The sequence below is a fragment of the Eubalaena glacialis genome, chromosome 1, assembly GCF_028564815.1.
Source record: "Eubalaena glacialis isolate mEubGla1 chromosome 1, mEubGla1.1.hap2.+ XY, whole genome shotgun sequence".
In the NCBI taxonomy this organism is placed as follows: domain Eukaryota; kingdom Metazoa; phylum Chordata; class Mammalia; order Artiodactyla; family Balaenidae; genus Eubalaena; species Eubalaena glacialis.
In genome coordinates this window covers 110,401,248-110,413,769 of record NC_083716.1, presented here as the reverse complement: position 1 = coordinate 110,413,769, position 12,522 = coordinate 110,401,248, and the positions used below count along the sequence as shown (strand labels likewise).

The 12,522-nt window shown below is 53.9% G+C and overlaps 1 protein-coding gene across 1 annotated transcript; it reads right to left on the bottom strand.

The window, feature by feature from the left end:
- Nucleotides 1-266: 266 nt before the first annotated feature.
- Nucleotides 267-4,666, bottom strand: AMER3 (APC membrane recruitment protein 3). Its single transcript, XM_061190622.1, is given in 3 exon segments — nucleotides 267-330; nucleotides 2,090-2,248; nucleotides 2,250-4,666. Coding segments are annotated over 3 exon segments (2,640 nt in total).
- Between the last annotated feature and the right edge of the window lie 7,856 nt (nucleotides 4,667-12,522).

The window sequence follows — 12,522 nt, the reverse complement described above, 5'->3', positions numbered from 1 at the left end:
TGCTTTGAGTCCTGGGTCCCCTTTGGCACTGCCCTCCTGACCTGGACCACATTGGTTCCTGCCCTTCCGAGTGCTCTTGGACCGGGCTGGCTCTTCCACATCTCCACAAGTCACTGTGTCACATCAAGGAAGTCACTTCTGCCAGGTTAAACCCAACTCTGCTGCTCTCTAGACACAAGGCCCACAGGCAACAAGAAATCAGAAAACCATGTACAACCTTTTGATATTTCATTCTTGCAACAGTATTTACTGAGCACTTGCTCTGCTCAGGTGCAGTACAAAGTATCGGAGACGCACTCCCGGCACCCAGAGGCCCCAGACACCTGTGCCCTGAAAGAAGGGAGGAGGGGAGGCTTCAAGAGGGGTGTTCACGGCAGGAGCCCACCGAGAGCTGGGCCCTAGGAGTTGGGGTTCGGCTCCAACACCATCAGTCCCACACACTGGCCGAGTGTGTCATGGGCAAGCCACATCCGTGCCCTGGCCTCGGCTTCCATGTCAGAAACCAGGGGAGCAGCTGCATTCCGGTTGCTGCAGGGATGCCACGAGCTACTCCACATGTCACCTGCTCACATCTAGGCCCAATAACGCTGTTGTGACCACTTGTGGCAGTGCTGGGAGGAAGGGTCAAGTGTGGTTTCCCAGGAAGGCTGGCCCTGACCTTCCTTATGTCCTGTCTCGATGGGCCTGGTCAGAAGCCCTGTCATGCCCTTCTGAACCTCCCATGCGCTGCATGCATCCTCCTCACAGTGGGCCCCAGGAAGCAGCTGTTAATGAGGGCTGCAGAGCGTGTTCCAGCCTGAAACAAAGCCTCAGGCAATCAGGAGAGGCCCCAGCCTGCGGTCAGCTTGTCAGACTGCCTCCCTCCATCTGGAATTCCTCCCTCATCACTGGGCCCACCCCCTTTCTATGCTGGCCTCTCTTCTAGAAACAGCTTCATAGCTGCCTGTGGCATACTCCCCTCACACACAGCCCCCCACCCCCTCTTGGCACCTCACCACAACAGGGCAGCTGAGGCAGGATCTAATCGTAGGGAACCCTGGCAAGGGGCTGGCTGCTGGCCTGCTGCCCTGAGGCTGGCCAAACAGACACCTGCCCTTCCCAAAGTGAGAGTCACCTTTCCCTCTGTGATTCTGAATGTTCGGTGCTGTGCACATGTTGTGGCTTTCGAGGGGTTCAGGGATACAGCCTCATTCAAAGGTGAGCCTTCCTGAAGCGGGAGGCTAGAATGCTTGGCAGCATGGAGGGCAAGAATGGCAGTGTGGAGAATCAGTCAGCTTCTTCCCCAAGAGCATCTTGCCACCTGTTGCTCAGTTAGAGAGTGCAAGCTGGGGGAAATCATTGTTTGGATGGGATGCTTTGTGACAGAGAACACCCATAGGTCAGGTCTGCAGGGTCTGGCCAGCCCTGGCAAGGTTGCACAGGAATGCATGGCATCTGCTGGTTCAAGGCTCTTGCTGAGATGGCTGGTTCTGCTTCTGATTCCCTCAGAGAAGCCCTTCAGGGTCCCGTAGGTTGTGGCTGCTCATCCTGGGGGTGGGGAGCAGGCTGGGGTGGGGTGAGTGGGCACTCCCAGGCTCATCTGCAACCCCCTATCCCCTGTCTCAAGATCCTACCCCTGAGCCTCGCACCCCCCACTCACATTTATTACTCTCAACCCTTGTTCAGAGTTATCAGCACAATATGTACCCTTTATAATATGTACCATTTCCACCCCATCAGTTTCAAACCCGAGCTCCTCTCTCTGACATGCTGTATGAGGAGTGGCCAAATGTGGCTACTTCACATCTGGGTTTAGATGCTTCATTTTTTGGTGGGGAAATCGGGGAGGCACATTTTGAGAGCACTAGCAGCTTTGCAATTGTCCTTGGCCTTGGGCTGCCCAGGACCTGTTCTGGCTGAGCTGGTGGGTTCAGCTATGGTGCCTCCATGTTAAAATGCCCAGCCCCACTTGCCTGAGTCCTGCCACCCCCTCCCCCCCAATACAGTCCTCACACCAGGAACAAAGGGTGGAGATTTGGGTCTTAGGCTCTCCTGAATGTGACCACAAAGACACAAGACTGTTCCAAAGGTGGGTCTCAGCCATGCTGGCCTGGGAGCTCCTACTTCCTGCTGGTTGCAAAGGATGCCCTCGTGGTCCAAGAAGCTGCAGCGGCTTTCTGGGGCACTTGCAGAGTGGGCCCCCTCCCACTGGCTGTTGGAAGTGAGGGCCAGAATTCCTGGCAGGTGATCCCAGGCAGCAGGACTGAGGGGGCTATGGGTCCAGCTGGCTCCTGTGTGCAGCCTGCTCTATAGCCCTTGAGCTGAGCTGCAGAGGCTGGTCCTCCACAGAGGCATGGGCCTGGGCATCCAGCCTGGCGGGCTCCACCCTGATCTGGCTCAGGTCCAGAATGCGGCCTGGGCACCTCTGGTCCTGTGGGCTGTGGAGTGGGCTGGCCAGGGAGGGCAGGCCACATATGGCAGCCGTGCTAGGGAAGCTGTTAGGCTGTTTCTGTGGCAGAATGTCAGGGCCCCCGGCCTGAGGCTGCCCGCAGAGCCCGCTACCTGTGTTCTGCCTTGGGGGCTGACAGTCTGGGTGGATCTGTAGGGCTGCCACCTGGGCCACACAGCCTGTCAGAGTGAGCTCTGAATCCACAGTGCTTCCCCCAAGACCTGGCCTCCAGGGACCTTGGAAACACCCCAGGTTCCCAGGCAGCCTGGGCTCCTGGGAGCCAGGCCAGGCAGAGGGGTTTGGGACCTTGTTTTTGCTGGACGTGTTGGTTGCCACGGGGGTTGCAGACCCCACAGAGGAGAGCGAGCCTTCAGGGTGGCCTTGTGTCCCTTCTTCCCCAGAGACCTGCACACACTCCAGAGAGGGGTCCCTGGGTGGAGAGCTGGTCCCCTGCTTGGCCCCCGCTAGGACCTCACTCACTCCAGCAGGCAAGCCCTTGGTGCCCGAACATGCCCACAGCTCCTGCCTGCTGGGTGCTGAGCTCACGGAGGTCCTACCTGCATCTAAGGCCCAGGTCCCCCTGCCCTCCAGCTTCACTGGACCCAGGCACACCTTCTCAGAGCCAGCTCCTGGCTTCTCCACCAGTCCTCCCGGGGGCGCCGCAGGCTCCCTGGGGGCCGAGGCAGGCGGGGCACGGAGCTCTGGGCTCCGGCGGAGCCAGTTGATAATGCCCATGGTGATGGCAAGCTCGGTGTCGCAGAGCTTCAGCAGGCACTCCTTGCCCCTCCAGGAGCTCTGCAAGAAGCTCTGGCTGAGTAGGTCTGGGCCTGGAGCGGCGGCCAGGTTCTCTTCTGCCCCCACGTGGAAGCTGCACATGGACAGCGGGGCTCCCAGTGCCGGCTCCGACAGACTCTCAGACACGCACAGGTCGTCATCCAGGTTCGGGCTCCCAGGGCCCTCAGTGGGGTCATAGAAGAGCTCGTAGAGGGCGTCTCCGCTGTAGCTGTCCCGGGGGAAGGCGGCTGCGGGTGTGCCTGGGCTCGGGGCCTCCTTCTTGTCCTCCTCGAGGCCTGGTGAGAAGGAGTCATAGTAGCCCTCGTCGCTCGTGGACACAGATTCTGGCCGCTCGCTCTTGGGGGTGCCTGTGTCTATGGAGCTGGCTTTGGAGCCGCTGTGGGGGTCCCTGCATGGGCACAGGGGGAGCTCAGCAAGCCCAGATGCATCTGGCCTGGGCTTGTCTGTGTCTGACCCCTGGGGGCCCCCCAGCCACGGACCTAGCAGGGCGCGCTGTTGCTGCCTCACCGAGTGATTCACACGGTCCCAGAACTTGTCAAAGTCAGACATCTCGTTCTGGGCAGGTGATGCCAGCTGCTCTACGCTGCCCTGGAAGGGGCCCCTGGAAGCCATGGAGTCAGGGGCCTGGGATGCCCGGGCAGGGCTCTCCAGGCCCTCATGCAGCTCCAGGGATGGCACTGAGCTCTCATCTGCAAAGATCTCCCCGCAGCCGGTGAGTGAGTCAAAGCTCTTGAGTGAGGCCACATCCTCACACAGGGCCCTGCAGAGGTCAAAGGAGGAGTCGGGTAGGAACTCACTGTCAGACAGGTCCTGGCACAGGCTGTCCAGTCCCAACCCCTCGCCCAAGGGGAAGCAAGCTGTGCCTTGCTGCCCTCCAGCCTCTGATGGGCCCTCAGGGGAGGACAAGCTCTTCCCCTTGGTTGTCAGCGAGGCCAAATTCTCAGTCTTGTTTCTGCGGATGTGGAATAGATTCCGAAAACATTTCTTGGGTCGTTTCAGGGAAATTCTCTTCCTTGGGATGCTCTTGGCCACAGCTGGTACAAAGGGCATCTGGGGCACAAAGTGGCGGTAGTCAATCATGCGCTGGCTCCTGGGGGGCCCTGGGAAGCTTGCGCTGCCCACCAGCTGCCCTGTAGCTGCGGCTGCCCTGTCAGCCCTGGGCACACTGTCGTGAGTCTTGCTCTTCTGCACCGGTTTGAAGGTGGTCCCACAGAGAGCTGCAGGCCCCCCATTGGCGTCTGGCTGGGCCCCCTTGTCGGAGCACCTGTCATATCCTTGGGTGCTGGGACTGACCTGGGGGCCCCTCTCACTGTGGGGTCGCCGCTGCCCTCCTGGTGAGACTGCATCCTCCGTGGCCGGGGCAGCGGCTGCTGGATCTGGGGGTTTCTCATGGTCAATCTGCAGGCTAGATTTGATGAATGTCTTTCCTCTCTTCAGCTCCATGCTGCAGTGTCCCTGCTGCTGTGGAGGAAAGAAGGAGGCACTCGGTATCCAAGATGGAGGCCTGTGGTTCTAGAAGACCTGTGTTTGCCTCCCCCCCACCCCCCACTGCCCACATGGGCATGGGAGCTGAGCTCTGACTTCTGAGCTTGGATCCTCCATGGAGGCAAGAGGAGAGGGAGATGGGAACTGCCCCACCCACAGGCTTGCTGCTCCAGCCTTTGTAGATAACGGATACCCAGAGAAGTTAAGTCATGTGCTTAAAGGCAGACAACAGGAGACAAAATGAGAGCGTACTGGGGTCTGGTACTCCTGTAGCTGTGATCTTGCGACTCCCTCGAGCATCCTTTCAGAGCTTATCTGGGCAAGTTAGACTTCCATGTCCAGGCACGGCACTCTACCCACAGCACCATATCCTTAGGAGGAATATCATGGCCCTTCTGAGTGGATGAAGCAGAGGACTCAATAAATAAGTTGCTTCCTTCATGCAAGAGACAAGGAAACCCAAGCCTACTTCCTGGGCTGGGTGCAGTGGGCCATGTGGGCGTGGGGGGAGGGAAGACACATGCATGCCCTCCAGGACTGCTGCATCTTTTTGAGGAGGGAAGACTCAGTCTACACAGAGGCCATCAGGCAAGGCACAGCCAAGCATCTCATGGTGCACGAGAGCTTGCGCAGGGAGAAGAGAGCAATGTGGCAGAAGGCGAAAGGGAGGAGACAAGCAGGAGACCAGGAACAGGCAGACTGGCCACACACAGCACCTCATGAGCTGGAAGTGCAGGCAGGTGTCGTCTTTTGTGCACGTCCTAACTGATAAACATTGCTACCTGGAGTGCCATCCTGAGAAAGGTTCTGACGCTCAGTCTGAGTTCAATGGGAAAGAGTGTTGGAATCGCTTATTGATGTCTGTCCTGGGTTTGGGAGTGGGAAGGTGGTAAGGGTGTTAACAACTTGATCATCCTTGCACAGCTGGGGAGTTTGGCCTTACCCCCAGTCAGGGAAGAGCTATGGAAGTCTTCTGAGGGAGTGGGTGGAAGCAGTGGCATAATGAAGTTGATGGTCTGAGACCATTTATCTGATGTCTGAGTGGAGAATGGACTAAATCTGAACAGAGAGGACTCACAAGAGGAAGCTAAAATGGGTCGCGTATATGGAGATAAGGTCTAGATGGAAACTGCAGTTCTAAGCATGAAAAAGAGGGGTAAAGTCATAGGGTCTTTCAAAGGAAGAAACACCAGGATTTAGCAACTAAATAAAGAAAGACAAGCAGGCCAGAAGTCATAAACACTGAGGCCGGGATTCATGCCATGAGGGGGACCATAGGAGTGGGAAAAGTCCAGAAAGTGGAGAGGATGAGAGGTGAGCAAGGGCAAGGAAGGGACCTGTGTTAAGAGCTGGTTTGGGGGAGAGGAGCAAGGGTCTAGTTTTAAACGCATTGCCTTTGGGGTGAGTTTGGAGACCCACAAGACCACATCAAAAGAAGGCAATGCTATATCAGTAAACAAAGGATGTCACAGTCATCAGCGATTGCAGCCCTCCAATGTGAGCCAGTGAGCCCTGAGGAAACTCAGGAAGGAAAGAATATCTGCCATCTAGCAGCCATCAGGCTGCAGCCACTCCCATGATCAGCCCTCAGGAAACTCAGGATGTGAAAACACAGGATGCTGGCCCCAGGTAGCTGAGGTTCATGTCAAAGGAATGATTTCAGTGAGCCCAGAATCTTGCATCTTCCCATACACAGAAAAGTGCTAAATTCCTTAACTTGGGATAGCTGGTTTTCTTTAATTAACAATAATTTTTTGACGTTCAGACTACCTGCCCTTTGTTGCAGAACTTCTATATAACCTGATTCCCCCCCTTGCCTCCTCGGAGCATTTGTCTCAGGGTTACTTGAGATGCTGCCTCCTGGGCTTGAAGTCCTAAATATTCCCGCCAAATAAAACATAACTCAAAAAAAAAAAAAAAAAAAAAAGAAGAAGAAGAAGAAGGCAGTGCTGAAGAGCACTCCCTGAGAGGCCCCCCCGCCCTGGTGTGCTGTTCCTCACAGGTACCCCGCTCCCAGGCTCCATCTGCCTCACTGTCTCCGCCTCTCCTTGGCAGTGAGGGACCTGCCAGTTGGTCCTCTGGTTGGTTTCTTGGGCTCTCCATAAGGAGTGCTCCATAGGGGGCATCGGGATTCACTCTCCCTCAGTCCACAATCTGTGAGGGAGGAATAGAGCAGGTGGCAGGCAAGTGGCTTTATTGGCCTGCATGTCTTTCACACCCACTGCCAAAGAGGCCTCCCAGTCCCCTCCGGAGAGTCTCGGAAATGCTTCAACACGGGGTCCTGGAGGCAGGCAGAGGGGCTGCCTCCAGGCCCAGCTGGCAATGTTAAAGCCAAAGAGGATGAAAAGGGGTGGCAAAGTTGGCACTGCAGAGGCTCACAGGGCAAGTGTCACGGCCTCCACCCCACTCCCACCTGTGGGCAATGCTTCCTCCCCTGCAGAGGAACACCTGGGGCCTTTGGCCAGAGGATAGTAGAAGGAGCAGGCACCGTGTCAGGGAAGGCTGCAGAGCCCAGGCTTGCCTCTGGCTGCAGTTCAGCTCTTGGTGGCAGCATCCTGGACAATGGGTCAGTCCCTCAAGCTGCCTTTCTGCCTCCTGCCAGGTGGCATGTGCCCAAGTCTTTCCCACCCTGTACCTGCAGACCCCATTTCCACTCCCCACAATCTTTTGTAGCCTAGCTCTGATGGGTTTGGGTACACACAGCATAGTGGTTACTTTCTGGGCTCTGGAGTGGGAAGACCTGTAACTGAGTCTTTGTTCCATCTACCTAACCAGGCAGAGTGCTTGGCCCATAACCTTATAAGGGACATACTACTGTAACCCCCATTTGATAAAGGAGAAATTAAGGTGCAGAAAAGTCAATGGATTGGCCCAGGTCACACAGGTGGTAAGTAACAGACCTAGGATTTGAACCCAAGCCTGTCTGATACTAAACATGTGCTCTTAACTGATAGACATTCTATGAACTAACAGCTCAATCTCCCCTTCATGGGAAATCTAAACATTGAATAATAAATGTGGTTTTGTGAGAAATTTTGGAAAGCATAATGAAAATGACGATTAAAAGCAAAAGTATAGCTCACAAACTTAGAAAAATTGTAACTGAAGGTAGTATAATTTCTATGGCAAGAAATTTTGGAAATATTCATTATGAGATTTCTATTGCATTTATTTTTTTCCCATGATTTAGAAAAATCTTTTTATTACTGTACGTTGAGAAATAACTTCAGCCAGGCATGATAAAGATTATTTCACTGTGTGCAGAATTTTGCAACTACAGAAAATAAGATGGTTTATTTGATACTGATCTCTATAAATAAAACTACTAGTTTCTTAATTCTTGGAATAGTTACTGATTTAAAATCAAATTCTTGGAATAGTTACTGATTTAAAATCATGAGCAACTGGAAATTTCACCACACTCTAAAGTTGGAAAATGGTCTTTCAAAATAGCTGTCATTGCTATAGGTGTTGGGACCAAATGTCACTAATATTGCCAACCCTATTTCCTGAGTTCATTTAGCACTTTGCACGTTGTTAGGACAGTAAGCACTAAGGCCCAGAACAATGAACCAGAGACTTGCAAAATACTGGAGCAATCAGGTGAAATTCAGTGTGTGTTCAGTCCATTCAGTTTCCATGTTGAAATATTTCACCAGATCCTGACTCTTTGGAAATGTGGGGTCCATATGTGACACGGGTGGGAACTCCCTGAGAGGTCAGAAGACCCACTGCCCAACTGGAGTCAAGCTGAGTAGTCATCTTTCATGATAATTCTCAGGGGCACAGTGGGATTTATCTGGACAGCCAGGTGCTGGCATGCTCATTTCCTGAGGGCAAAGGCCATGTGTCCAGGTTTTCAGTTGCAAAAATGCACAATCTGCCTTGTAACCCTGTGGCTAGACACCCTCTTTGTGGAGCCTGAGAGATACTCCCCCATCATTTGCCAGCCAGGGAGGCCAATATTCAGTTTTAACAGGTCACTCCAGTTGTGGGTGAGAATGTAAAATAGGAGCAAGAGTGGACACAAGAGGGCAGGTTAGGAGCCAGAGGAAGGTCCAGTGGAAAGAAAGTGGTGGCAGAGACTTCCCACGTGTGAAAGCTTACATCTCAGCATCTTACACAGGGCATGCACATGCATACGAACTTACTGCAAATTGAGCAAATGAAGTAATGCCACTTGCTGCTTTTCTACATTGTGGCTAACTTTAGCTCAACTGCCTAGAATTTTCTTTTCCTTTTGGTAAGGTAATTCTATGTTTTTCTTTCCTTTTTGAACATTAAAATGACCAGGTATTTCATGGAGCAAAATAAAAACCTTGGAGCTACACATGTGCAACAGAAACAGTTTGGAAATATAAAAATTTTGACTAATAGTTTTGGTATTTACCCTGCCTTCTCCTGCCGCACCCTCAATATCCAGGAAAATCACAAACATGAAACACAAAGGGGTGAATGGTGATAAGAGAGTAGGGGCCTCTGAGGGGAGCCCCGCCCAGGGACATCCTGGACATTGGGGTGGAGAGGCTATGTATGGGGCAGTAGTTTATCTCTGTAATAGGCTGCCTTGTCTAAGCCAAAACCTTCAGGGTGATGGAGTGAGGGCCACTGCAGGGAGGGACAGCCTCTGTGTTCTGGGATGGCTGTGGGGTGGGGAATGAAGCAGAAATAGAATCTGCAGTGTTTAGAACATCACCAATTCACCCAGCCCCCACGTTGGGGAGACAAAGGGACCTTTGGGAAGCGAAGGTCCTGGTCTACTTTTTCTAAGCGAGTCTCTGGGCGTTCCTGGCCTGCCCAGTGGAGAAAAGATGGGTCTCCGGTCTTACTCGTCCTTTCCCAGTACCCGCATCCGAGGGACAAGGTTCCCCCCTTCCCTAGCCCAGACCTTTTCAGGTCTGGCTCATCGCTCCCAGACCCCGCGTCACGGAGTGGACAGAGTGCAGACACTGGTTCCTCCTCTCCGCCCGCCCATTGCGCGAAAAACGCACAAAAATTTCCAAATCGCTGCCCTCCTCCGCTCCACGCCTACATCCTCGGGGCTTTGGCGACTTACCGCTGGGGCCTGGAGCGTCGCAGGACGCGGCCTGGGCAGGTCCGGGAGCCGCGCCCGATCCCGAGCTGAGCGCTCAGCACCACGGTCAGCTCCCGGCGCCGCGCGCGCCCGCCGGACCCTGGGGGGCCGAGGGCCGGCTCCCTCCCTTCGCCGCAGGAGGGGCTGGGAGGCCGCGGCGGGAGGCGGGCCCGCAAGGGTTTAGCCGCCGGAGGGCAATCGGGCCGGGGCGGGGCAGGGCCGGGCAGAGAGCCAGTCGGCCTCGTAGGCGCCCCCGCGCAGTAGTGGGCGAGGCGGCGCGCGGGGCCGGGTGGGGACTGCTCTGGCAGGGCCGCCGCCCGGAACTCGCTCGGTCTCGCTTTGTTCGTGTTTATTCCGGTATCTGCCTCCGTGCGTCTCTGCCCCCCCGCAGGGCTGTGGTTCTGCATCCCTCAGGCCCAGCCTCTTGGGCTCCCCAGACTGACAGCCGCCCAGTCGTCTCCCCTCGCCCCCGACCGTATTCCCCCGCCGCGGTCCGAACTCCTGAGAGCGCGCAGGTGTGGGTGCCCCTACCCTCCACAGCCCGCAGCGCCGGGGCACATTTATCCAACCCTCTCGGAAGGGCCGAGTCACGAGCCCTCCCCAGGATTCGGAGCGGGTTTGGAAGAAGGAGCAGGCCCATCTCGAGATGCTGGGCAGAGTCTCCAAGAGCCTTCCTTACAGTGTGCCTTTCTGGGGCCCAATTACGTTATTAATGGGGAGGAACGAGGTGATCCCCGCACAGGTACTCACAGTGTGCCGTCTGCCGGTGCTGTGGCCTGCCGCAGTCTTGCGGGAGGGGCACAAGTGCTGTGGCACTCTCTCCCCGCTGAGCTGAGGAAGGAGGGTCTGCACGCTGGGAGCAGGAATAAAGTATGGAGTAAGCAACTCCGGGATGGCTCGGAGAGAAGTGCCAGGAGCATGGGTGAGGGGCGGAGCACAGGCAGGGCTGGTGGGGCGGGGCGGGGTGGGGTGAGGGGGGAGAGTACAGGCAGAGAGCGCTGGGAGGAAGAAGGAAGGAGTCTTGCAGTCCAGGCTTGGGCTGAGGCCCCAAAGAGGTCGGGGCTCCGTGGATGACGAAAGCCATTCCTTTCTTTGAGCCTGATGGGCTCCCTCCCTGTTCCCATTTCCAAAAAAAAAATCCCCTGGATACAAGACGTCCTTCCTTGGTCTGGGCTGGCTTTGTCATAAATCAGCAGCCTTCTTCATCATCAGTCACCTTGAGATCGTCCCGCCCCAGTCGCCCCAGTCAAGAGCAGCTCCGCCGCAGGCCCCTCCTTCAGCGAGGATCACCCACCACCTTTGGGTGAGGCCCCCTTCTTGCATTTCTTGGAGTTGAATCGTCTTTCTACCCAGTGACTGACTCACCGTTACCCCAGATGTCCTCCCTCCCCCCGTGTTGATGGTATAGTCCTGACCTTTCCTGGCAGTTTCTGGCCTTCAGAGTTCCCAGAATCAATTTCCCCCCTATTACATAGAAACACAGGTGGATCTGTGCCTCATGCCACATAACCCTGAATCAAAGGTAGGATCCCCTAGACTCCACAGTCCTCACCAGTTTAAGTTAACAAAGATTAGCCTCTCCTATTATGGTCTCCCTTCTTCCGCATTACAGCATTACAAAGACAAACTTTTCCCTTAACTTCTTCCATTGAGTGATAATTGGTCTAGTCAATGCTCAGCTTGTCACCCTTTTGTCAGTGAGAACTATTCTAAGCCATCTACTTCCTCCTTTTAGACAGTTTAAAAACATCCTTATTTGGGGTATAAAAACCCCAAACAAAAACAAACTATATATATATATAACTTATAAATATATATTTATATGTAATAAACTATATATAATTATATATTATATATAAAATATATTTATATATATAAATAAACTATATATATACACACACACACATATATATAATTTTTTTCCCCAAGACATGGGATCTGGTCTTCTCCAAGGACCCCTGGAAAGACCTTTCACACCAAGATTTCCCAGTTTAGATATTACTGAAAGATTTTTTCTTTAAATTGTTTTAATATAAACTTACTTTATGTTATTTTTGTAATACACTGACTTAGTTTTCTCATCTGCATTTTCAGGCTGTGGCTATAACCCTCTTCTTTCCTGGCATGGGCTCTTAGGGTTTTCTGACCTGGGCTCCCAGGTGACTTGATTGACTGGAGGATCTCAGGCCCGCTGTCCACACCCCTTGCTTTCTGACAGACCCAGAGGATTTCACTTAACTGTGAGCACAAATTTAACAACAGCCTATGATGCTGATCTGGCCAGCTGCATCAGTGGGTGTGCAAAGCTCCAGGTTTGCAGCCTGAGAACCCAGTTCCATGTGGGGCCCACATCTGAAGGGACTGGGAGGTGAGGGGGTGGAACCCCACACCTCTGAGGAAGGCTGGCAGGACTGAGACTGTCAACTTGGAGAAGAACATGCTTCAGGGGCCACAATTTGGAGCCGATGGCTGACCGGGGAGGAGGGCCAATGGCTCCAAGGATGGACATGGCAAGAGGCACTCTAGGACTCAGGTCAGTTCCCCTGCAGCAAGATGTCCTCCCCAACCTCAAACAAACTAGTGTGAGGGGTACTATCAGATGAAGTGGCTATGGCTATGGCTGGATGGTTTCTTGTTCTTTTACATTTATCTATATTTTAAAATGTCCATCTTAAAAAAAAACTGAACAGAGTTTCTTTTTCTTTTTTTAAATTGTGGCAAAATATACATAACATAGAAT